This window comes from Danio aesculapii, chromosome 22 (genome assembly GCF_903798145.1).
Source record: "Danio aesculapii chromosome 22, fDanAes4.1, whole genome shotgun sequence".
Lineage (NCBI taxonomy): Eukaryota > Metazoa > Chordata > Actinopteri > Cypriniformes > Danionidae > Danio > Danio aesculapii.
In genome coordinates, this window is record NC_079456.1 from 5696738 (window position 1) to 5724718 (window position 27981).

The 27981-nt window shown below is 33.6% G+C and overlaps 1 protein-coding gene across 2 annotated transcripts; it reads right to left on the reverse strand.

Annotated features, from left to right (window-relative positions):
- Positions 1–8: 8 nt before the first annotated feature.
- cherp (calcium homeostasis endoplasmic reticulum protein) lies at positions 9–26799 on the reverse strand. 2 transcript variants are annotated; one of them, XM_056447662.1, is made up of 19 exons: positions 26627–26799; positions 25274–25447; positions 24860–24895; positions 21640–21803; positions 19935–20072; positions 18110–18261; positions 17460–17571; positions 16514–16603; positions 15725–15932; positions 13047–13207; positions 11240–11669; positions 8797–9035; positions 5240–5373; positions 4784–4870; positions 2865–3011; positions 2655–2771; positions 2433–2527; positions 367–552; positions 9–254 (listed from the first exon to the last, which is right to left on the reverse strand). In XM_056447662.1, exons 1-19 carry the CDS (start codon positions 26649–26651, stop codon positions 217–219), a joined length of 2733 nt encoding a protein of 910 aa, XP_056303637.1. In that variant the 5' UTR covers positions 26652–26799; the 3' UTR covers positions 9–216. The 2 variants fall into 2 exon arrangements, with proteins under 2 accessions (XP_056303637.1, XP_056303636.1); XM_056447661.1 differs by having other exon boundaries at positions 13047–13210.
- Positions 26800–27981: the final 1182 nt, after the last annotated feature.

Here is a 27981-nt window from a genome sequence, read left to right on the forward strand (position 1 = left end):
AGATGGTGCCCTTTTTAATAAGTCTTTATTTTGCTTGTACAGAGTTTCCGATTATTCCAACGAAACACTGGCGATGACACTGACACTTCTGCGAGTTACAGTTTGATGCTTAGATGCATTTTACTACAAAAATGAACAGAGGGCAAGATAAAACATCCAAAGTAAATGTGAAAAATTGCTCTGGGACATCTACAGTATAAAACAGACCACGGTTGATCACTCGGTGCTCGCGGGCTCCTGCGGGTCTCTGCTTACTGAGGATAAAACAGATAACAACACAAATTATACATGTTTATAATGTACGCAGAGTTCAGTAATGGCAGTAAATGGTTTGGGGAATTTTTAAAAACCTTGGCATTGACGTACCTTTTTCTCTCGCTTTCATTCTAGCAACAAAATTGTAGCTCTTGTTCCTCCTGTAGTTCACGTACGGGTCATCCAGAGCAACTCCCACTCCTTTATACTGATCCCACTTGTCCCGCACGTCTCCGCCTTTGATCGGGTCTTGAATTCCTTGCTCTTTAGCGCCGAGACCTCCTGAGCCACTCCAGCCTGCGGGACGAACAGGACTGGATTTAGTGCTCCATCCTTCTCAGAATGTGCATTTATTGTTAGTTATTTTTCAATCAGTTCATTCGAATCAATTCAAGCCTTAAGGTCTGTAAACGCTCTGCTCTGATTGGTCAGCGGACTAATGATGCGTTCATACCAGACGTGGCTTGCGTGAATAGATTGTATTATTCACATGTAAATAGACGCATGAACATTGAGTTTGCTCGCTTCATTCGCACGTCAAATTCGCTTCACGAAAGACAAAGATTCGCATAATAGGCGGGGCCTCTGTCTGCACGGTGACTCTTGTTTTATTGCTAAAGGCTAACATGGTTTTTATTGAGAGAGTAGCTGTGCTTTATGCGCTTTAGGAAGGCGGAAAAACGGCATAGATTCATTTGGCGCTGTGTCTGAGTCCATTAGATCTTTTCAGAGGTGCACCCAGCTCTGTGAGTTCATCAACTCCTTTAAAAACTATACCTGGATGATGGAGTCTTTCAGCGGTGCTTCCGACTGAGCTGAGCCCAGTTTGATGAGCTGTTGTCCGGTGTCAGCAGGAGGATTTTCCATCAGGACACCAACAGGCCCTACGTAATAATCACGCCCATACAAGAGCAAGCTCCTGATTGGTTAACTCGGCAGGAACTCGAGCGCTTCGCACAAACGACAAGTTAAGCGCGTCAAAGCCCAAACCTGAATGCTGAATTTGTGACGCGTCATTCGTTCCATTCTCGTCACCTCATTCACGCGAATGGCCCTGCAGGATGTCTAATCTCGTCTATGCATTGACTTAACACGTAAATTGAATTTAAAAAAGAAACGCTTCGGTAGATACACCATCATATACGCAGCCTTTTAAATTAAGGCTCCCCAACTATCAGGTTAAGGCTAAGTACCGGGTTGTGAGAGTTTCTACCAGGCCACAACAAAACAAAATGACTCTATTACTAGGGCCAGACGGAATCTGCGGACGTTTTTTGCTATTTCTGCTGAGAATTTTGGTAAAAATCTGCAGATTTCTGCGGAATTATTTTGCGAGTATTACAACTAAAACCTTAATATGTGAAATAAAAAATGATATCTTTTTAATTTTATTTATTTTTTAAAATGCAAATCCAATTAGATCCACTTTATTTGGTAAACAAAGCTAGTCTCTCATATAATATTTCCGCTAAAAGACAGAAAATATTACTGTACAAACTGCATTGTACATAAATCAGATGAACATTTTCACATTAGTCAATAATATTACTGTAATTAATAAAAAAAACACATTTACTCAAGTAAATAAACAGAATTAACGATGGGCTAAAAATCTGCAGAATTCTGCGTGCGCAGATTCCACATGGGCCTATCTATTAGAGATCCTACTTTATTGTGAGTTCCTGACGCAGAAGTATAAATCAGCCTTTAGCAACATATAGAAAACAATCCGGCGGGTACGTCGGCCGTCTTTATTAGGATTTAGCTACCGCTCCATGCTAATAAGGTTGCAGACCTGTTCTAGATCAGGGATTTTCAAACTTTTAGGACAGCTAACTATTACTTATGTCTTTGTAAATGAAGTCTTCAAAGTCAGTGAAATATCCAGAAGGGCATCCTGATGAATTGATTCAAAAGGACACTTTTTTTTGTCAGACGGCTCACCGGTTTTACTTTCATTCACCGTCATTTATTTTAAAAAGCACCCAGTCCATTTTATTTGAATATTTTTTACAGGATTGCATTAACTCTACAGGTGCCTGATAGTTAGCTGTGGAGCTAACGTTAATCATATACACTCTAGTGAACACTTAAAAAAAATAATCAATTTACTCGAGTGCTCGCCTCAAATTCTCGCACGCCCCACAGTTTGAAAGCCCCTGTTCTAGATCACTTACCCATCTTCATGAGCATCTGATGACCCTTGTTTTCTTCTCCCAGTCTGAGGTCAGGAGGTATCGCAGCAGAGCTTGAACCCAAACCAGATGTGGAGCTGGAGTAAAAATTAAACAGATGTATATAATAATGAAAGCACCATAATGAACAGTCTAAACCCAAACTGAAATTCCTGGTCGCACCAAGCGAGACCAGTTTGTAATAATTATTACAGAGCCGCTTACGGTGGTGTCGGACTGCGTGATTTTGTGGCATGGGGATGCTTTTCTGGAGATCGTGATCTAGATCTGGATTTAGAGCGAGAGCGACTTCCGGATCTGGATCTGGAGCGGCTCTGGCTCCTACAAGAGAAAGTTAAAAACAAATGGGTCAAGCAACTTTTTGTAGATAGAAACAAAAAGAGTTTAGATGCCAAAGCGGATGTTTTTTCAGACCTGGAGCGAGATCTGGAGTAGGAGCGGGAACGAGAGCGAGATCTGGATCGGGATCTGGAGCGAGAGGATTTGGAAGATCTGGAGCTGGAGTGTGACGAGGATCGTCCTCGGCTGTGCGACCGGCTGCGGGACCGACTCCCTCGGGTACTAAATAAAATCAACAAATTAAACAAATGTTACCAACTAACAATGGGAATCACTTTTTTAGCTAGCAAAACCATATTTTTCAATACTTAAAATTCTGATACAACTTCAAATAATTTAAAAGTAGATGGAGACATCAAAATTAGGATATTACATGCCTAATTTAGAGAAAGTTGTTTTATTAACTCAGAAATATTAATAATTACAAAGTAAAAGTGATTTTTCATTTGTATCAGGGTTCCCATAGTTAATACAAATGTAGATTAGAAATATTTTTAGCATATAGATGAAATAGATATAAACATTTACTCCATAATACAAAAAATAATACTTATTTGTAACAAATAAAATATAAAAAATATTTTTCTATAGTTTTACTAATTTAAATCAATTCAAGGTTTTATATTTAAATTTATTTTATTTTTTTACTTTGGGTTTAGTATTGTGTTGTCATTCGGTTATTTTGTATTTAAAAGTAGTTATTTTAATTTGACATGTTTTCAGTGCTTTATTTTTGACTAAGACTTTGACTAGTTTTTTCTTTTCAGAATCAGATCAGAATTAGAAAGAGCTTTATTGCCAGGTATGTTCACACATACGAGGAATTTGTTTTGGTGACAGAGCTTCTACAGTGCAACAGGATTACAGAGACAGGACAAAAAACAGATAATAAATATATTTTAAAAAATAGAAGTAGTGAGTGCAAATATACAGATTGACAAGTGTATGTACATGTTTATTACTATATACAACGTTATATGTGCAGCTGTTATGTGCAAATTGGCATGCAAAGTGTGTTGTTAAATAAGTGTATAAAAGTGTATAGCAAGTAGTGATGTTGGTTTCGCAATTATTATCATCAAGTGTTCATGAGATGGATGACACTTTTTTTATTACACTTTTAGCTATATTACACTAAAATAATTAATTTAGCTAATATCTTAACAGTATTTTCAATAAGTAATACTTTTATAAAATATCATTCATTAATTTATGATTTTAAAAAAATATTTTCAGCTTTGATTTGATTTAAAATGTTACAATTTACAGTTATTTGTCTTTTTATTAGTTTATTTCAAAGTAAGAGTTCATTTTAATTTAAGATTTTTTTACCTTTATATTGAGCTTAGATGTATTTTTTAGATGGATTCATAGATATATGTTTTGAGTTATATATTTTTTCTTAATTAGCTAGGGAACATTTCTAATATTGAATGTTTTTAATGTAATAAATACATTGCATTTCACTCCAAAACAATTCAATAGTTCATGATTTTGTTATCAATAACACAAACACTTTAAAAACACATTACAATCATCAGGGTTCATACACATTTTTTCTGCTAAAACTCCATGACTTTCCATGATTTTTCCAAGACTTTCAAGTAAATTTTCATAACCTAATGTTTCATGCAATGTCTACATATGCGTGGTAAAAGAAAAAATGCATGTTCAAATTTATTACAGCATATCGTAAGACACGCAACAATCTATTTAGTTTCAATTTATATTTATATCTATGTAAAATTGATTTAGACGATGCTTACACCGCACTGATAATGTGAGAGTATGTGATTGGTCAAGGACAGAAAAGAAGTAAATAACCTATATTCAAGTATACAGATATCTGTTTTTCATGACTTTTCCAAAACATTTGAGGGTTTTTCTGTCTTTTCAAAACTTTTCCAGGCCTGGAAAATGCCATGTCAAAATTCCATGACTTTTCCAGGTTTTCCATGACCGTATGAACCCTGAATCATTCATTTATTTCCCACCTGTTGCGTTTATCCTGCTCCTTCTTCCGCCTGGCTCTCATTTTGGCCCGGAAGAACTCGTACAGTCCGTTCTGCTCCCAGCCCTCGCTGAAAAAACAAAACAAAAAAACAATCAATAAACATCATTCCGACTGAAATACTAGACATTACAATACATTATGCAATAGAATATTAAAGTCTAAAGTGATGTTTGTAAAGTAGCAACGGTTTCTGCTGTTCTGACATCAGCTGCAGATGTGAATGAATGGCGGAAGAAAGTAGTTCCTCATACAAAAGGTATTTTAAGACTCTCAGTGTTTGATTTTCTTTTTTATATACATGATTATGCCGTCAAACTGTTGTATAAATGCAATATCACACTCGTAGTGGTGTGGTGTGATATGGCTGTATATCAGCACTGGTGGGGCACTAATACAAGAAAATCAACACACAGCATTATGACTGTGTTAAACTCACCTGTTTCGGGGTCTGTCGTGTGACGGTGGGCTGTAAAAGGCCTCGACTGCAGCCAGCAGACGGTCACTAGGGGGCATCGGCGGTGGCAGACGGATATCTTTAGGATCCAGAGGCTTATAATCATGATCTTCCAGCTGTTATATAAAAAAAGGTATAATTTTCAGCATAAGCCTGATATGATCGTCTACTTTATAATGTAATAATAGGAACTCCATATCTCTCGCAAAAAAAAAACATTTCTGAATGTGCTTCAGACAGGTGAGTGGGTTTGACAAACCATCTGTAGAAACACTTTCTTTTCTCCATAGCACCGGACACCATTGTTAAAATTAATCTTACAAGGACTCAATAAGGAAATCAATATTTACTTGTCAATGTACCGCAAATCATGTTATATTGTATCGTATCGTATCGAATATCGTTCTGTCTTAGGCAAAACTTACTTGTATAGTCGGTCATAGGCGTGTATAGTTAGCTTACCACTCTGGTATGTTAGTTGTGTAGGTTTAAAATAGCTCTTAGGACCAGTGTTGTGTTCATATTTATGATTATGCTTCTATATTTAGCACGTGGTCCTGCAAGACATGACATTTCATTCCACTGTTTGTATTTATGACTCTTTGTTAATTAATGCTACAGCATACTGTAATATTAACTACAATGAACTGTAATAAATATTGAAGTATACTTTAATTTTTACTACAGTCGTGTATTGAAGTATAATATACGCTATATAGTTGTAGAAATATACAGTATTGGGTCATCTTTATATTACTATAGTCGTTACCATACTGTGTCAATTACAAATTACTACAACAGATTAACTAGATTTACTAGGACCACTCATGTAGCGAAATGACAGTAAAACTACACTTGACCTGACATAGGATATGTAATTAACCCTTAACCCAAGCCATATTCTAACCCCTAAACATATAGTAAGCACAAGCAGTTAATTAATATTATGCAGTATAATAAATGCAGTTAAATAAATAGTTACAGTGTAGCTGTGTTGCCTTAAAATAAAGAGTAACCTGATAAGGTCACTCTTACGCAGAAATACGATATTTTAAAACAAATTATCATCCAGTTTTGAAATGTTCAGTTCATTTCAATATTGACATAATCAAAATTAAAATATTACATTGCCAAATGCTTAGAGACTTAATTAGTTTAATAGTTAAGATGTGAACACTTCCACATGTTAATCTGGCCTACAATATGCTGAAACACTAGCTGAAAGCTCTGTAACTATTTATATTGCTTTGGTACATTAACTCTGGGCAATAAGACTGATAGTTAATGTTACTTAATTGAACTAAACTTACAAAAAAACGAAACAATATTAATGCGCTAAAATCATAGCCGTAATCTGATTACAAATTGTTAATAACTAATAAAATTAATATCTATTTTTTAACAAATATTAACAAAGTAATATCATCAGGCTTTTTCTCACTGTTGATTTTAATTCATTAACCAATGTTGAACTAATGAGATTTTATTGTGAAGTGTTAGCTTTATTGTGAAGTGTTAGCTATTGTACTCTATAATCCTTTTGTAATTTAATTTTGTTGAAACGAAAAATATTTTAGGTATATTTGTAATAATAACTTTTTTGTAGCTTAGGTCACTATCGCGATAATACCGTTTATCGCAATAAAAGCTACAGCAATTAATCGCGACAAGAACATGTTAAATGACACTAAGTGTATTTTAATTAATATTAACACTACACTACGTATTTTTGGTTATTCTAGCTGTTAAATTAACCTTATTTTGAAGATTAGGCCAATATTGTGATAATACCGTTTATCGCGATATAAGATAATTAACTGCAACAAGAAAATTAAGTGTTTTAAATTAATATTAACCTTACAATAATTTTAGCAATACACCAGGTATTTTGGATATTCTAGCTGTTAAAACATCCTTTTTCGCAACTTAGGTCAATATCGTGATCATACGGTTTATCGCAATAAAAGCTACATCAGTTAATCGCGACAAAAACATTGTTAAGTGAAACTAAGTGTATTTTAATATTACCTTTACATAAATATTAGAAATACGCTATTTATTTTTGGTTATTCTAGCTGTTAAAGTAACTGTTTTGAAGATTAGGTCAATATCGTGATAATACCATTCATTGTGATAAAAGCTACAGAAAATAATCATGACTAGAACATTGTTGAGTGACATTACGTGTATTTTAATTAATATTAACATTACACTAAGTATTTTATGGATATTCTAGCTGTCAAAGTAACCTAATTTTTAAAGATTAGGCCAATAGCGTGATAATACCGTTTATCGCGATATAAGATTTCGCAATTAACTGCAACAAGAAAATTAAGTGTTTTAACTAATATTAATGTTGCAATAATTTTAGCAATACACCAAATATTTTGGATATTCTAGCTGTTAAAATATCCTTTTTCGCAACTTAGGTCAATATCGTGATAATACGGTTTATCGCAATAAAATCTACATCAGGTCATCGCGACAAGAACATTGTTAAGTGAAAATAAGTGTATTTTAATATTACCATTACATAAATATTAGAAATACGCTATTTATTTGTGGTTATTCTAGCTGTCAAAGTAACTGTTTTGAAGATTAGGTCAATATCGTGATAATACCATTCATTGTGATAAAAGCTACAGAAAATAATCATGACTAGAACATTGTTGAGTGACACTAAGTGTATTTTAATTAGTATTAACATTACACTAAGTATTTATGGTTATTCTAGCTGTCAAAGTAACCTATTTTTGAAGATTAGGCCAATATCGTGATAATACCGTTTATCGCGATATAAGATTTCGCAATTAACTGCAACAAGAAAATTAAGTGTTTTAACTAATATTAATGTTGCAATAATTTTAGCAATACACCAAGTATTTTGGATATTCTAGCTGTTAAAATATCCTTTTTCGCAACTCAATATCGTGATAATACAGTTTATCGCAATAAAAGCTACATCAGTTAATCGCGACAAGAACATTGTTAAGTGAAACTAAGTGTATTTTAATATTACCATTACATAAATATTAGAAATACCCTATTTATTTGTGGTTATTCTAGCTGTCAAAGTAACCTATTTTGAAGAATAGGCCAATATCGTGAAAATACCATTTATCGCAATATAAGATTTCGCAATTAACCACAACAAGAAAATTAAGCGACACTAAGTGTATTTTAATTAACTAAAATTAAGAAAATAAATGTAATAAATCTTTGCCTTACTGTTGATTTGAGTGCATTAACTAAGGTTTACCAATAAGACTTTATTGTAAAATGTTAACTACTATACTTTACTGTCGTTTTGCAATTTAATTTGGTTGAAAGATTTATTTACTCTAAACATTTCACTCGAAACAATAAAGCAAAATGCCAAGTATCATATGTTTTTCTAGCTGTTAAAGTAACCTTTTTTTGAAGCTCAATATCATGCATCATCAATAAATATAAGGTTAATATTGTGATAATAACATATATCGCGATAAAAGCTTGAGCAATTAATCACAATCATTAATAGACGCTTAATGTACTCTGACCTTCACGAGTGGTGCCATAAGTCCGGCGGGCAGGTCAAAGTAGGGCACGTTGGGCACCAGACTGGGGTCGTCCTGACTGACGTGTGGCGGGTTGTGGCGTCTCATGTGCGGAGCCTGACCGTTGAAGCCGTGGGGTGGAGGTCCGAACTCATGCTGGTTCCCACCCCATGGAGGAGGATCAGACATTCCCGGAGGAGGAATCCGCTGGTTCGGGTGGTGATGCGGCGGTGGACCAATCTCTGAAAACACAACAGCATTTCAGAGAAAAAGCAGAGGAAGACAGAAACACTCACATTTGACACTGGAACTACCAGAATACTGGAACTACTAGAATTCCCATAGCAGCCACTCTGACTGTTCTCATAAAAGACGTCATATCGTCACATCATATTTACATTCAAAACTTCTATTGAGATATTAAAAATTAAGCTTTGAATGTCTGTCATCACATTTAATTAAGTCATCACTCTAAAAATACAATCTTTTGGTAATACAGTTTATAACGGTATAGTTAGACTACGTTAGACCACCCGCGAATGTCCACGACTCACTTTCATTTTCACTTTCTCAAGCAGGAGAGAAATCTTTTTCACGCCACTGAATATGCTGTTTTGAAAGACATATCTGAAGTAAAGTTATGCTTTTGCCAACAGAAAGTTGTGTTTCTGATAGCAGGAAGTTGCTGGGCATATTTAAAGTAACGGGGAAAAGTAGACAGTGAAATGCATACGGTCATTTTGACTGCTATGGTAGTTCTAGGTAGAAATAATCAGAACTCTTGTTATAAAATAACAATGTAAAAGAGATATACACACATTTATTCAAAGTCAGGTAATTATAGATATTTGTGTTTTAATTCAACAAAAAGTTAATAAATTGCAAAAAAGAAAAATGTTCGGTAGTTCTTAAACACTGAAAAATGTATTGACACGCCGGTTTCAATTTACTAGAACCTCTATGCTAAGCTGTTTTGACACAATCTACATTGTAAAAGCGCTATAGAAATAAACATGAATTGAATTCTAGTGTTAAAACAATGTCTGAATGTTCAGCATGCTAGGAAAAAGGGTGAAATTAAAATAAATGAAAAATCTAAAAATCTTTTATTTTTTGCCTTTTCTTTATAATGACCTTCTTCATGCCATACAAAGCAACATGCAACCAAATCCCAAAAAAAAAAAATCTATAAAACCTTTTTCTGCAATTTGTTGATGTTGGAGCAAAAAATATAAAATACTATAAAATGACTGCTTCTTTAAAAATACATATAAATACATTTAGCAAATTATATTATTACAATATATTAATAAAAGCCTGCATCAGGTATGCGATCAGTTGGAACTGAATTATTAATTCTTTTAATACTTTTATATAAAAATGCTATAATAATAATATATAAAAATATTTTATATCTTTTTATTTAACATAAACAAATGTATTTATTTTTTTAAAAAATATTGTTATTATTTAACTATAAAACCTGCATTGATAAATGTATTGCTCATGCAATAGTGTTACTGTACTGTAAATTACACACATATTATATATATATATATATATATATATATATATATATATATATATATATATATATATATATATATATATATATATAAACACAATTCGTTACTTGAAACCACTTATATTATTTTAATAATTAAAAAAAATATCTTCAATTCATCTAGAAAAAAAAAATTCAAACAATGCATTGATTTATTGTATTAATTGTGAAGAATTGTTAAAAAACAACAAGAATTTCGGGAGAAAAAAAATATATGTTAATAAAATGTATTAACCCTTAAACTGCCTGCTCTACCAAATGGTTGACCATGTTTTCGCTGTTTTAAATGACTGTTAAAGTCAATTAAAGAATGACTATTTTAAATAATGGTTTACACACAACATTTTTGGTTTACAAATACATCAAACAAATATAATCCTGTTGCACTACAACACTTGATTTTGGTTTTATTGTAAAAACAAAATAAGAAAACATGTTAAATGAGAATCTGAAATATTTTATGGCATACGTCAAAAAATAAAGATGATTTAGTATTCAAAACTGTTTTATTTACAATTTGTTTTTTTAAATAAATTGGTCTTACACTTTATATTTTCAGATTTTTCATTGCATATGTTCTAATTCTGGTACTTTTACTATAAACTGACATATCAACCATTTGGTAGCGATTGATATTTTAGAAATTATGGGATGCGTTGAAAAAAATCCATTGAGTGTGTTAACTAGCGACATTAGTTAACGTTCATATAACGTCATATAACAACATGGGTTAAAGTTCATATAAATATGCAAAAATCCTCTTATATTACCAATCTTTATCATTTACTTTTCCTCTAAATTTGTGTGAAGAACTGAAACCTTCAAAAATCTGATTATCCACATCAGTCACTAGTTCAAATACAAAACACGCTAAACTCTCACCTCCAGGAAAGTCTCCCTGTGGATAGTCGAAGTGGTGCGGTGGAAACGGCGGCCGCTCAAAGTGATGCCGTGGAGGAAAATCATCCTGCATGAATCTCGGCGGGAAGCGTCCAAAATTATGAGGTGGCGGCGGCGGCTGGTTGAACGGCGGTGGCTGCTGATGCGGAGGGAATGGTCCACGGAAGTGTGGCGGACGCTGCATGCGGAACGGAGGCTCCCTCTGGCCCCACGGCGGAGGCTGATCCTGCTGGCTGCTCCAAGGCGGCTGCTCATACTGGCCGCTCCAGGATGGCGGGGGATCATTCTGGCCACTCCAGGGGCCTCCGTCTCGAGGGTCACTCCAGTTGGGGTCCCGCTGCTCATTCCACAGGCCCTCGTGGCTGTTCCAGGGTGGACAGGGAGGCGGAGCTTGACTCGGGTCGAACGGTGGCTGGAGGCGGAGATAATGTGTATGTTAGTATTAGTAAGCCTGTGCGAAATCAAATTTTACAATGGTTACTTTGCTATTCTTTAGGTGAACAATTAATCCATGCAAGTTAACCTGCATAAAAAAAAAATGTTTGTTTTGGTAATCTTCGATCAAATTCGGAACATTTGCTTCCGTGTTTGGAGTGGCGTGAACGCTTGCCGTTAGTTTGATATGTGCAAAATGATGTACAAAAAGAAAGCCCTGTCCCCTACTCAATATTCAATTTCAGTTAAAGATCAGTAAAGATCAAAAGAAAAAAAAGTCGGCCTTGAATCACATTAATGAGTCGTTATATATTTAAATCTTTTGCCTGCTATCGATCTTAAATTTAATGAAAGCCACTCATTTGCATAATCCAATAGCTATTGCATATTACAAACACTCTGAAATAGGCGTTTCGGTTCCAATATGAAATATGTATGTATATATGTATATATATATATATATATATATATATATATATATATATATATATATATATATATATATATATATATATATATATATATATATAGAAAGACAAATCTAAACAGGTTTGGCCAGCTGATTAATCAGAGAAGAGGCTTTATGGAAGAGCGGGGCTTATAGACTTTAAGCCCCGAATTGAATCAACCAAACAGGTTCAAAACAATAGCTAAATTATTCTAATATTCAATGCATATTCAGATAAAATTACAATGTTTTCTGACCTCAGATTCATTTAAACATCTTGTGGGAGACCCCAGCACAATATTAGAACAATTTCAAATATCATATGACCTGCCTTTTATAGGTGCACTAAGCAAATTTTGCCAAACAATATTCATATTTGAGAGCACCAAAACAATCATGCCAATAACGCCGACATACCTCTGTATATATTTTCTATTTCCACTATCATGACTAAACACACCGCTTTTGGCCTACTCACTGCAATTTTGAAACTTTGCTTTTAAAATATCACTTACAGCAACTTTGACAACTAACAGTTATAAAGTTAATTAAATAATAGTCATATTTACACATAAATGTAAAGTAACCACGTGTATTAATTGGTTAAATATCATATTCGTAAATGTAAATCAATCCACCACTGAGGAACAGTGAAAGTAAAGGTTCTGGAAATTAACATTGCTGATGATCGCATGATTATAAACCTCATTTCTAACAATATTAAAATCATCCTTATGTTTAGAATTTTCAGGATAGATTTTACAGCAACTGAAGCCCTTGAATATTGATATAATTCAACTATCTACAACTTTGTTTTTTGCTTTTGATTTATTCATAAGTATCAATTATGATGGCATTTTTTATGAAATGGTGAAACATTTAATAGTAACTTTTTGTTCCACTCACAGGCTGTTGTGGGTTCCACGCTGGCATGTTGTGCTGTGGATCGAACCAGCCTTGTTTAGAGGAGGACATTTCAGGTGACAGAGCAGGGTTCGAGTCTGACGACCGGTTCTGAGACCCTTCATATTCACTGGATGGAGGACCAGACAATGGAGGCTTCAGATCTGCTGATGATCATGGAAACAAACCAGTAATTCAATGAGAATTAACTCGTATAACAACACAGACAATCTAAAAGGCCTCAAAATGGGTTGAAAACACTTAAGCAACATAATTGTGGCCAAATAGCACAGATTTCAGTCATTAAAAATAGCTTCTTAAATAAATTCAAACCACTAGGCAGGACCCTTTTAAAAGAAAATGGGAAACCTCAGGTCATGTTTGTCATAACTCATGACAATTTTGGCATCTGAAGTTACAGTTACAGTTAAATCTGAATACAGTTAGGTGTTTCAGAGATATAACATTCATTTTGGCATGCTCTTTGTATAATTTGTCCACCTACAGAAATTATTGATTATGGCTTTAATTTACACCATTCAAATTGGTGAAAAAAAATCATAAAGAACATACATGCAATTGAATCAACTACAGCAAAGGAATAAGGAGAAATGTTTTTTTTTTTTTTGTCTCTATCACCTATAGTTCAAAAGAGACTAGCAAAATGAAAATAAACTGAGTGTGAATTTGGATAACTGGTTTATGGATTGAGTTAGAGGTTTATACCTTTCTGTTGTTAACGTTATAGCCTGGCAGTAACCAAACTAATAAAGAATATTTAACATACAATCGAATAACATTCAGAAAAAGAATCAGTGCACAAACTAATTATGGTTTATAGGAGTGTGAATTTGAATAATTGGTTAATAGATAAATTTCACCACCTTTTGCCAAATAATTTTCTGGGGAGAAGACGAATTTTAAAAGATTACAACTCTTAACTGCAATCAAATCACATTCAGCAAAGGAATCAGAATGTAGACCTAAAATTTGAGTGCAAAATTGGATAACTGGTTAATAGATTGAGTTAGAGACTACACAATTGCTGTGGTTAATGTTTAGACCATCTTTTGTCTTTGCCCCAAATTTCACAACTTTTTACCAGAGAGTTCACTGGGAAGAAGAACCCTAAGTATTACAACTTGTTACTGCAATCGAATCACATTCAGCAAAGAAATTGGAATGCAGACTCTACCTATTACAGTTTAATTTGATAAAATTTGGGTGAATTTGGTTAACTGGTTTAGGGATTGAGTTTAAGCTTCAAATCCTTCGCTTGTTAGAGTACAGCCTGACAGTAATTGAATTAATCACATGGAATATGCTATGTAGACTCTACCAATTACAGTTTAAATTTGATATTAGTGTAAATTTGAATAACTGATTATTAGATAAATTTCACAACTTTTTACCAAATAATACTCTGGAGAGGAGAAGAAGAGCTCTAAAGAGTACAACACTTAACTGTGATCAAAGCACATTCAGCAAAGCAATCAGAATACAGACTCTTAAAATTTGAGTGTAAATTTGAATAACTGGTTAATAGATTGAGTTCGAGACTCCAAAACTGATGTGGTTAACATTTAGACCGTGCTCTATCAATTTGCACCAAATTTCACAACTTTAGCAAATAGTTCTCTGGAAAGAAGAAGAACAAACCTTAAAATTACAACTTGTAACTGCAATCGAATCACATTCAGCAAAAGAATCGGAACGGAGACTCTACCAATTATTTAATTTGATAAAATGAGTGTGATTTTGGATAACTGGTTAAGGGATTGAGTTAAGAGATTCAAACCTTTCTGGTGTTCATGTAATTAATCATATACAATATGCAAAGGAATTAGAATGTAGACTCTACCAATTACAGTTTAATTTGATATGAATGTAAATTTGGATAACTGGTTAATCAATAAATATTACAACATTTTACCAAATATTTCTCTGAGAGAAGAACTTTAAAATTAGAACTCAAAACTGCAATCAAATCTTATTCACCAGAGAAATCAGAATGTAGACTTAAAGTTTGATAGCATAAGAGTATAAATTTCGATAACTGGTTAACAGATTTAGTTAGAGACTCCAAAATTGCTGTGGTTAATGTTTAGACTGTCCTCTATATTTGCACCAAATTTTACAACTTTAACAAATAGTTCGCTGGGAAGAGGAACTCTGAAGATTACAATTTGTAACTGCAATTTAATCACATTCAGCAAAGGAATGGGAATGTGAACTACCAATTACAGTTTAAATTTTATAAAATTAGAGTGTAAAGTTGGATAACTGGTTACTGATAACTTCCACCAAATAGTTCTCTAGGGAGAAGAACAATTCTTAAGGTTATGACATGTAACTACAATCTCATCACATTCAGCCAAGGAATCAGTATGTAGACTCTATCTACTATGGTTTATATTTGTTAAACTGCAACTGCAACTAAATCTCATTCAGCAAAGGAATGGGAATGTAGACTCTACCAATTACTGTTTATCTTGATGAAATTAGTATAAATTTGGATAACTGGTTAATAGATTTAATTAGACACTCCAAAAATGCTGTGGTTAATGTTTAAACTGTCCTCAATCTTTGCATTAAATTTCACAACATTTTACCATAGAGTTTTCTGGACGGAAAAAGAACAACTCTGAAGATAGCAACTCATACTGATTTCTGTGATTTACCAGGCTGAGAGGCGATTGGCGTCTGGCTCGTGACTTCGGCATCCGCAGGTGTGAGTTGAGCGACGCCCACTGCTGCTGCGGCCACCGTCTGCTGCTGATTCAGATTGGAGACGAACTCCTCGTGTTGCGTCTTCAGAGCCTGAATCTGCTGCTGAAACGCCATCTGTATGGGCTGCACAACCGGCGCGTACTCGGTGATGAGCGATGCCTGGAAGAGAAACACATTGTGTATTTGACCTGTGTTTGGTTAACTGAGGGTGTGCAATGACAATATATATATTGTATAGCCAACATAAAAAATCTATCGTTTTATATTATGATGATATGGTTTATATCAGTGTCGCAAAAATACATTGCTTATGGTAATACATTTTCATATTGTACATGAGTGCAATATTACACAACATTATGGAGATGCAGACAGAAACATAAATAACAGTATAGTAAGAAAGCAGCAAACTTAAAAGTACAATGTTTACATTTTGTATTTCATTTAGCAATATTTTATGTTGGGTCAGTTATCACTTGTTTTATTGAAAAGTTTAATACATTTTTATTTCTACATTTTTTAATCAAACATTTGCCTTGTAATTCTAAATAAGCTGGGAAATATGATCACATATGAATGGGTAGATTTGAGAGTATATACTTCAAAGTGTATATAAAATTGATTGAATTTAAAGAAATGGTGCTATTTCGGGATATATACCATAATCAGGATATGAGATGACTTATATTGAGATATGAGATTTGTCATATCATAACCCTAACCCAAGGGAGAAGTTTTACCTGATACTGTCCGAGGCCCAACGCTGGACTCTGAAGCTGCTGAATGGTGACATCATCAAAGTAGCCGTTCTTCTCCCAGAGCTGCAGCAGCTGAGAATGGCATGAACAAACACTCACTTTTTGGCTTGTGTAAAATGAAGACTAACATCTACTAGACGTCAATGCATGAGGCAAATGCATGTTTTACATTAGAGGTATCAATGTTTAAAATACATTTGATTTGTCTAGTGGTAATACAGGAGGCATACATTCAGATGCATGAAATATGGCTGTCAAATGGCAGGTTGCTATTAAATATCATCCCCAAATTTTTAAATAAAGATGAAGACTGAACTGAAAATCCATCAAGGGTTTGACAGTGTTCTAGGTTTTTGGGTCCAATAAGCAAGACCTTTATATGAATTTAGTAATAAGTTTTTAGTCATCCCATTTTTAATAATAGCTATGCAATCTGTTAATTTTGTGAATTTGTACAAATTACCAGGTTGAGAGGAGATATATATATAGAGTTGTGTATCTCTGGCATAACAGTGGAAACTAACTCCATGTATTTTTTCATCCTCTAGTTCAGGGTTGCCCAAACTCGGTCCTGGAGGGCCAATGTCCTGGAGAGTTTAGCTCAAATCCTAATCAAACACACCTAAACCAGCTAATCAAGCTCTTACTAGATATACTAGAAACGTCCTGGCAGGTGTGTTGAAGCAAGTTGGAGCTAAACTCAGCTGGACACCGGCCCTGCAGGACCAAATTTGGACACCCCTGGTCTAGTGGCAGCATATATAATGTAAAAAGTAAGGGACCAAGAACTGAGCCTTGTGGTACCCCACAGTGTACTTTTGATCAGTATGTTGCCTCTTCATCAACTGACACAAAATGATAATGTTCAGATAGATAAGATATGAATCAAGCAGTGTACAAACATGAGGGTCTGACAGCGTGATCGTACCCGTGTGATTTTCTGCTGCTTGTCCTCCTCTACAGCCAGGAAACTCGTGCAGTAAATGGGAACCACCACCTTCTGTAGAGCCGCCAAAAGATCCTTCTGATTTTTCCTCTGACTGTGGAGAATCATTAATAGCTTGAACATTAAAATACTTTAAATGAAGACACTTTAAATATGTTATATACAATCAAACACAAGGTAACACTTATAATGAAGTTACTAAGACTTTTTAGTTTTAATTTCAATTACTAAAACAGAAATAAACATACTATTTATAATATGCAATGAAACTTAATGTGATTTAATTTGATGTATTTACATTTAATGTAATTTTAAACCAAATTTTTAAATGTACACACACACACACATAATATATATGTAATATACTAAATATTATTCATTCTTTTTCTACTAAATAGTATTAAGATAATATTAAAGCATTTCATGTATAAAAATACGTATTTAAAAACCTTGAAATAAACATTCATTGCAATTTTTCAACTACACCAACTAAAATTTTAATGGAGAAAACATTAATACACAAGCCCTAAATTAACCCATTCATTAAAAGCTACAACAGCATATTAATGATATTAAAATAATACCGTCTCTCAAGCAGCTCATTTAAATATTTAAATCAATCATAACCTCACCAGTGATGCAGGACGTCATTGGTCAGATAGATGAGATGTAGGCGGAGCTCAAAATGTGCCTCGTCAGCAGTGATGCGGTTTTGGAGATGTGATGCCATCAATTCGCAGTGTTGCGGCGTCTTGGCATTACCGAACATCCAGTTCTTCCCAGCCTGTGAGAGAAAGCATTCAGAAATAACTCGTCTGGAGCTCATCGAACAGAACAGATTGGATTCTGGGATCATTTAGGGTTCACTTCAAGCTTTTTTTCTGATTGGATAGCTATCTGATAGTGAAATTGCTCTCCATAATGCATTCGAGATAATAAAAGTCTCGGAGGTTGTCTGAGATGCATTCCAGACAAAACTGAACAAATGCATCTAGATGTTGAAACTTTTACTGCTCCCAAAATGTAAACTAGGACTGTACAATATATCGCAAAAGTATCGTTATCACGATAATAGCACATGCAATACAAGTATCGCAGACATGTGTGATAGATTACATTCTATTGTTTCTTTACCTAAATTTGACCAATCAGATGGGGCCTTCCTATCTTTAGCCCCGCCTCCCGAGTAGTTGCTGTTCTGCTATTGGCTCAAATTATATATTTATACGTATTGTGTCACGTTGTGATTTTTGACTGTTTGCTGCCGCCTTGTGAATAAAAAATGCACAGGTTAGTGTATACTCCGTCAGCTGTTTTCGTTTCCTTGCGTTTAATTAAAGAATTAAATCAATTATTTCAGCTCATAACAATGTTTTGCGTCTAATTTTCAATGTTTTGTGGCAATTAGCTATGTAATAAGCAGGATAAAGTACATCCAGGAGGTTGTTTTCACAGAATAAAGCCCTTCAGTTTTATACAAAAGTGCTTTGCTTTGGGTTGGGCTGCTGATAAACCTGTTGGGCTTTATTCTGCGATAACAACCTCCTGGATGTATTTTATTATATATTTTCATATATCCATATAGTTTTTATCATAAATAATATTGCAATTGCGGAAAGTCTGTACATTTGTGCTTGTATTATTTTTGTTGCTGTTATTGATTAGTTTGTCTCTCGTTTTAAGTGCTTTATTCGTTAAATAAGTTTGTGCAGCTCAATTTCATATTTAATTTTGGAAAGTCGAATAATCTTTATGAGAATTGGATTATCAGATAAGCTCTTGTTTTGCTAATGGCTAACAGTGTGTACTTTCGAGAACTCTAGTAATTTTGAGCAGTATAGTTTTTTGTGTTCGTTTATGGAGGAGTTGCCATATTTGTAATTATGTTTTGGAATAGTTATGAAGTTTCGTTAAGCGCCGCATACGCTGAAGGTTACGGTTTTGTTTCTGCATTCTTTGGTTAGTTAGCTTAGTGGGTTGGGGTTTAGTTAGATTGTTTTGTTATATTTATTTCTTTGTTTTTGCAACACTCCTATTTTTCGTTTAATTTGATAATTAAAATTTACATTCTAAATTCCTATATTCATTGTTTGATATTCTCCGTTTAATAAATTGTTAATTTTTGTTTCACTTATCATTTGTGTTTTCTCATTTTCAACCAGCACCATTAGAGACTCAATGTTACGCCTTATCCAACATAACTTAAACACGTAACAATCACAATATGATATTTTTATCATATCGCAAGCTTAGGGCGAAGTTGTACCTGACACTTTCCGAGGCCCAACGCCAGACTGGATGTATTTCATCCCTAACATATAATGCAGCATTTAAAGATCGAAATCACATCCTTTCAGTTGAGATGCATTTATGTGGACACATTTAAATTCACAAATCACACAGCAGTCCGATCAGCGAGAAAGCACATAAAGTGAACAGCTGTAATCCGGCTCTTACAGAAATGGCGTCTTTGGTGCAGGTGTCTATTATGGGCTGGAGAAGGTTGTCCAACTCGTTCATGTCCAGCTGCGTCTCCACCAGCAGCTTCTGCATCTGCTGCTCCATCGCCAGAGAAATGGCAGCCGTTATTTGCTCCTGAACACAACAAAACAGTCATTTTAGTCATATTTATTATTATGCAATAAATAATAATAATCATGATAGCAGTTGCACCTAAGAAGTGGCAAACTGTTAAGTATTCATTAAGAAAAAACATTAACACTTAATTTAAGTTGGAAAGAAAACGAGAAAAAGAACAAATTCAGATTTGATTATTAAAAGCAGTTATAATATAGATTTACATATTGATAATGAAGTTATAGAAAGAGTATATGCAATTAAGTTTCTTGGTGTTGTACTGGATCATAAAATTAGTTGGAAACCGCAAATAAATAATGTGATATCAAAATTAGTCAAAACTGTAGCAATAGTGTATAAAGCTAGATTTATCCTGTACAATAAATCAATGTATATATTATATTACACACTTATGTTGCCACATACGAGTTATTGTGTTGTAATATGGGGGAATACATATAAATCTAATTTACGATCCGTATGTACAATTCAGAAAAAAGCTATTAGACTCATAGAAAATGTGGGGTATTTAGAGCATACAAATCCTTTATTTTTTAAATTAAAAATACGTAAGTTCAATGATTTGGTTAAATTTAAAACAGCACAATTTTTGTTTAAAGCTAGGAATAAACTACTTCCAAAATGCATACAAACGTTTTTCGAAGAACGACAAGGGGGATATAATCTGAGAGAAGAACTCAATTTTAGGAGGTTGAAAACAAGAACAACTTTAAAAAGTTTGTGTATGTCTGTCTGTGGTGTAAAACTATGGAACAGTCTAGATCTGACTCTCAAACAATGTCAGGATAATAATCAATTTAAAAAGTTGTATAAATATATATTATTAAAGGAGTATAACGATGAAGGTGATTGAAAAGGTATAAAAAGAGAAAGGTATGATGAAATTTTAATTAATGGCTATTTGCAGTACTAGGTTTTTTTTGTTTGTTTTTTTCTCTGGGTTTATGTTACAAGGTATACGGGTAGAAAATGGAACCAAACATATAGTTTGTCGGATATGCCAAAAGGACAGAATGTGTTCATGTGAAAGGAAGAGATAAGTAAAGGAAGAAATAAGTTTAAGTAATAGACGAATGATGTATGTGGTAATGGGGTGGGAAAATAATAAGCTTGTGCTTCATCCCACTCCATTTTCGACCATGTTGAAATGTATTCTTTTGTTAATGATATTTTATGTATGATACTTTGTTCGAAAATAAATAAATCAAATCAAAATTATAATTTAAATATTATTAATATATATATATATATATATATATATATTTTTTTTTTTTTTTTTTAAGTAAACGTGTCATAATTGCAGGTCATAATTGCTCAAAATTGCGCAATATAGACTAAGAATTATGAGAAAGTACATTCTTTTTTTTTTTACTGCAATAACTGCACTACATTGCAATACAACCTGCACTTATTTGAAAATGTATTGTCTATTACTTATTATACTTTCGATTATTACTACATTATTTTGTCTTGCTATTCATAAGTCACGTAAGTCTTACACTATGTCTGTCATATCAAGCATTTAAGTTTTTTCCACTCATAAAAAAAGATTGAAATGCTCGACCTGTCTGAGGCTGAGCAGGTGCTGCTCCTGCTGCTGCAGGTTCCACTGGCTCTGCTGGATGAGCTCCTCCATTGACGGTGCTGCCGCCGGGATTGCTGGAGGGCCGAGAATCGCCATCGACGCAGAAACATCGGCCGCTTCATTACCCGGAAGATTAGAAATCACTGATAAATCACAAAGACAAGCAAATACAGAATAAAACATGGCTGCTGCTGCTGAACGCCAGAACAAACATCTGTCCATCAGTATGGCCAAATGATGGGAAGCACTGCTGTAGAAAACGGGACGCTTATTTAAATAAAGTTCCCAAAGCAAAGCAATTCGATGGAAGCTTGTTTCTCCCACATAATAGAAAAATGAATCAATTACATTTTTTATTTAAGTATAGTTTTTAATGTCTTTTTCGTCTCATAATTCAGAACTGAGAATTCTAAATTCACGTTTGCAGGTTACCATCCGGCAAATTCCAATTTTTTTGAGATCTAGTGAGAAAAAGAGATTTGCAATTGCAAAAAAAATAGTTGAAACTGTGAGATGCAGACTCAGAATTGTGTAATATAGATTAAAAAATTATTACAAATGTGAGACTATGAATTAAAAGAAAGTCCATACACTTTTTTATTGCAAGTAATAGTCACAACTGCACAAATCTTTAATCTAGCCTACAAGATGTAGGCTAGATTAAAAGATTTGCAAAAAATATGAATAATATGAGAAATTGAATAAACTTTTTATTGTAAGAATTAGTCGCAACTGTGAGATGAAGACCTGAAATTGTGCAATTTGGTTTAAAATATTGAGAAAACCTATTAACTTTCAATAGTAAGTATTAGTAGCATTCAAGAAGATTTGAAATTGCACAATCTAGATTAAAAATTGTGAGAAAGTCTGTATACTTTAATAAGAAATAGTTGCAACTGTGAGACTCAAGTGCGCATCATAGCCTAAAAATTATGAGAAACTCTATTAACTTTCAACTGTATAGCAATTGTAAGATGTAGACTCAAAATAGCATAATATAGACAAAGAATTGCAAGAAGGTCCATACATTTTAATTGAATGTCGCAACTTCAAGATGTAGACTCATAATAGCACAATGTAGACTAAGAATTCGAAGAAAGTTTATAAACTTTCAACTGTAATAAATAGTTGCAACTGAGATGAAGACTTGATATTGCGTGATACAGATTAAAAATTGTGAGAAAGTCTATAAACTTTCAAATATAAGAGTCCCAACTTTGAGATGCAGATTCAAAAATTGTGCAATATAGACTAAATTGCGACAAATTCTCAAACTTTTGATTATAAAAAAATAGTCGCAACTGTGAGATGAAGACTTGATATTGCAAAATACAGACTAAACATTGCGAGAAAGTCTACACACTTTCAATTATAAAAGATGCAACTTCGAAATGCAGATAAAAAAATTGTGCAATATAGACTATGAATTCTGAGAAATTCTCAACACTTTCGATTATAAAAAAATAGTTGCAACTTTGAGATGAAGACTTGATATTGTGAAATACAGATTAAAAATTGCGAGAAAGTCTATTAACTTTCACATTTTAAGAGATGCAACTTTGAGATGCAGATTCAGAAATTGTGCAATATAGGCTAAGAATCGCAAGAAATTCTCAAAACTTTCGATTATAAAAAAAGTTGCAACTGTGAAATGAAGACTTGATATTGCGCAATACAGATTAAAAATTGTGAGAAAATATATAAACTTAATTATAAGAGTCGCAACTTAGACTAGGAATTGCATGAAGTTATGAAAACTTTTTGATTATAAAATAGTCACAACTGTGAGATAAAGACTTGATATTGGGAAATACAGATTAAAAATTGCGAGAGAGTCTATAAACTTTCAATTATAAGAGATGCAACTTCGAGATGCAGACTCAAAAACTATGCAATACAGACTAAAAATTGTGTGAAATTCTCAAAGCGTTTGATTAAAAAAGAAAATAGTCGCAACTGTGAGGTGCAGACTCAAAATTGCATAATATAAACCTGCGTAGTTGATGAAGAATAGCAGGAAAATCCATAGATTTTTAATTGCAAGTAATAATTGCAACTTTGCAATGCAGTCTCTAACTTGCACAATATAGACTACAAATTGCAAGAAATTGTAAAAACACTTGACAATTGTAAATAATTGTCGTTACAGATGCAGACTCAGGATACCACAATATAGACTAAGTAATGGGAGCCCCTATAAACGTTCAACTGTAAGAACTAGTCGTAACTGTGAGATGAAGACTTGAAAGTGTGCAATACGAATAAAAAATTGTAAGAAAGTCTATAAACTTTCAATCATAAGAGATGCAACTGCGAGATACAGACTCAGAACTGCGCAATATAGACTACGAACTGTAAACAATTGTAAGTTGTAGACTCAGATTTGCACAAATAAAAGCCGATAATCATTCAATTCCATGAAATAAAGTTGCAAATGCGAAATGTAGACTCAGAATCAAACAATAATCTAAAAATTATTAAAGTCTGTAAACTTGTAAAATTGCAAGAAATAGTCGCAACGGCAAAATGTAGACTCAGAATAGCGGAAAAAAAATCTAACTGTGAAGTAAAAATAACAAATTGACAGTCAAAATTATGAGATAAGCTGCAATTATATTAATATTCATGGCAGAAACAAGCTTACATACACAGAGTTCATAGAAACATGCAGACAAATCACTCATGCTTGTTTGTTCCCCTCTGATTTTCCATGTCTGGAGATTGTAGCATGAAAAACTCAAACAAACTGGAGGACAAAAACATTTAGGCTAAGGAAAGAACAGGGGAAAATAAACCAAGTAACAAGTCCAAAGAGAAAATCTGCTGGTGACTTCCTTAAAAGCTTAACAAAGATTGATCCATAATATCCACATTTGTAAAAAGAAAAGGAAAAGAACAAAACAAAAAGCTGCACATTTTTACATATTGTTTATGTAGCAAAAAAAAACTGCAAGAAAGTAGAGTTAGCTTGAAAGCTTCTTTTAAATCCCAAAATCTGTGAAATAGTAACAGTGAAGCTTTTGCAACCATTTTATAATATTTAAACCAGTTCTAAAGGTTGAACGCTAACTGAAAGACGTCATCTATAGCATACCCTGACAGCCAAATACAAAATAAGGTTTCAAGCACTGATGTCGCAGAAGAACTCCATGAATACCAGGCAAAATGAAACATTTCTGACCATCGGTCTAATAAATACCTTCCATTTTATATTCATCATCATGAGTGCCAGAATCTATAAAGGAGAAAAGCACACCTTAAACACGAACATATGCAGAACACAGCTGTCAGACAAATCTGGATCTTTGGTTAGTAGCAAGGTTATTAATGTTAGCAAAAAAAAATAAAAAAAGTTAAAGTGAAACAAACAAACAAATGTTAGATTATATTTGAAAATGTTTGTCTTAACCACTAAAACTTAAAAAAAGTAAGGAATATTTGAATATATAAAATATCAAACATCTTAAAATATGAATAAAAGATTCAATACTACAATGAGAATAAGCAAGTTTAAAATATAAAGCAAAAAAGTACACCTGTACAACTTATGCTAAAAATTACACTAGCTAGTAAATAAATGTGACTTATTCTCTGCAGCAGTTCTTTCACGTACGCTGCTGCTGTTCGATGGCCAGTTTATACTTGTAGTAGCCAAAAAATTCCCCTCCGAACAGAAACGAGAACTTGGCGTTGTCCTTCTGCTTCTCCATGGTCATCTTTTCAAATTCGGGTCCATTTCTGGCGACAAACTGCGCCAGTTTGTCAATGACATTGCGCAGCTCTTGATCTGATGGGGGAAAATAAAGAGAAAAACGTTTTCACATTCACAGTTATATTGAAATTTTTTTTTTAAATAATATCATTGAAATTAATCATAACTCTAACAATTAAAGTACCAATTCCCACTATTAACTACTAGCTTATTACTTATATACATCGGCTTTTTATCACTTATAAAGTATTATCATATTGTACATGCCTAATCCTATCCAATACCTAAACCAAACTATCTTACTAACTATAAAAAAACAGCAAATGAGCAGTTTGAGCTAAAATTCTTAGAAAACAATTACGTTTTCGCATTCGCGGTAACATTTTAAAAAAATATTTTACATAATATTGAAATTAATCATGACTCTAACAATTTAAGTACCAATTCCCACTATTTCCTGGCTTATTAGTTAAATACATTGGCTGTTTATCACTTATAAAAGTATGACCATATTGCGCATGCCTAATCCTATCCAATACCTAAACCAAACTATCTTACTAACTATAAAAACACCTAGCAAATTAGCTGTTTATTGAGCTAAAATTTAGAAAATAATTACGCTTTCACATTCACAGTTACATTTTTTAACTTTTAAATAATATCAAAACTCTAACGATTTAAGTACCAATTCCCACTATTAACTACTGGCCTATTACTATACATTGGCTGTTTATCACTTATAAGGTATGAACATATTGTACATGTCTAATCCTATCCAATACCTAAACCAAACTTTCTTACTAACTACAAAAATAAAACAGCAAATTAGCAGTTCAATGAGCTTAAATTCTTGGTTAATTATTTGATAATAGCGAGATTTGTACCTTAAAATAAAGTGTGATCAAGTTAATCATAATATTGTAAGATATACTTAATTCAATATACAATATTGATGATATCTTTCAATCGGTCTAGCCTTGGCTTAAATAATAATGAAATTTTCACCTAAATTAAATACTAAATACAATGTTTTTTACTGAAAACATCGGTCCTATTGACATTTACTGTAAAACCGTTGTACATTCAAATAACACAGTGGTAAATATTTGGCTACCTCATTTCCCATCCCAGTCACACCAAAGCAACAAAGCAGCAGTTAAATCGTTATTTTATACACTAATTGTGTCTATTTGTGTCTGTTTTTATCACAATGTGACTTCACTAGCTGCAGTACACGCGCAAGCGCAGTTTTACCTTCTGGAGGCGTCGAAATATCCATATTTCTCAGCAATACAGGCTAGTATGACCAGGAATTCACTTATAACACATGACGCTGAAGCGCGAAACAAAAATATCCCGTTTTTAAAAATTTACGACAACATCTCCACGGGTTTGTTGTGTTTCAGTTCAAGATGAAGCGACAGGAAACAGAACTAACTACGTTAAACTTGTAACTACTTCCTCCGGTGCGTGGGAGGCGCATGCGCACGTTTAGAAGAGAAGTCTCGTTACAGCGTCAACTGCCGTTGGGAGGTCGTAAATTCGTAAAACTTTGACGTTTCTTTTCCCTTTTTTGATATTTTAACTTGGTTTTAACGCTTTATTCTGTATGTGACAGCTAATTACCGTAATAGTAAGTAATCATTACTATATATTCGGGTTCTACAGACATTTTTGTGGTCTAATTAAGTTTTTGTGACAATGTTTAGCCTCCCTACTGAAAAAAACAGCCTAAACCAGCCTAGGCTGGTTGACTGGTTTTAGCTGGTCGACCAGCCTGGTTTTAGAGGGGTTTTGGCCACTTCCAGGCTGGTTTCCAGCCATTTCCAGCCTGGTCTTATCTGGTCAGGCTGGGAGAAGACCAGCTAAAACCAGCTTGACCAGCTTAGCCAGGCTGGGAGACCAGCCAAAACCAGCTATGTCCAGTTTAAACTAGGCTGGTCAAGCTGGTTTTAGCTTGTTTTAGCTGGTCATTTTCCAGCCTGACCAGCTAAGACCAGGCTGGAAATTTCTGGAAACCAGCATGGAAGTGGCCAAAACCCCTCTAAAACCAGGCTGGTCAACCAGTTAAAACCAGCCAACCAGCCTGGTTTAAGCAGTTTTTTTTTTGTAGGGCAATTAATATGCAAATGAAAAATAAAATGTAGGTGGAATAAGTAAGATGCTAACAAAATAATGTAGCTACTAGTATGTTTGGCAAAATAAGCAATTATTAATACTTTTTAATTTTACAAAAAATAGGTGAAATGCACAGCTAATGTTTTTCAGCCAATTATGAACTTCTGGTGAAAGCTTTATATGTAAAAGTTCCTTTTACAGCATTGATGTTGTAATGTAATTAAAATATAATCAGTTAAATATACTTAAGCATCCATTTGGTTCTTAAAATGCAGGCGCTGTCATTAGCAGCAGGCTAGCACAGAAATTCCATTGAAATAATTAATTTCCATATTTTAAAGACATGGCAGGAAAAAATAGAATTGAATGCAGTGATTATTGTTTGGTATAATACCCACTTTATATCGTTTCTCAACCAGGCAGTGAAGATTGCTGTTTTTTTAAAGAAATCAGATCTTATACGTGGAGATTTTGTATGGGATGACAATTAA

Bases quoted from the DNA above. Each gene is read 5' to 3' on its own strand.
- cherp (XM_056447661.1), bottom strand. From the start codon at position 26,651: ATGGATATTTCGACGCCTCCAGAAG. The intron at 11,670-13,046 runs GTGAGTGGAACA...CTCCGCCTCCAG, and splicing joins CGTGGAACCCACAACAGCCT to CCACCGTTCGACCCGAGTCA. The intron at 3,012-4,783 runs GTGGGAAATAAA...GATTTTATTTAG, and splicing joins GAGCAGGATAAACGCAACAG to TACCCGAGGGAGTCGGTCCC.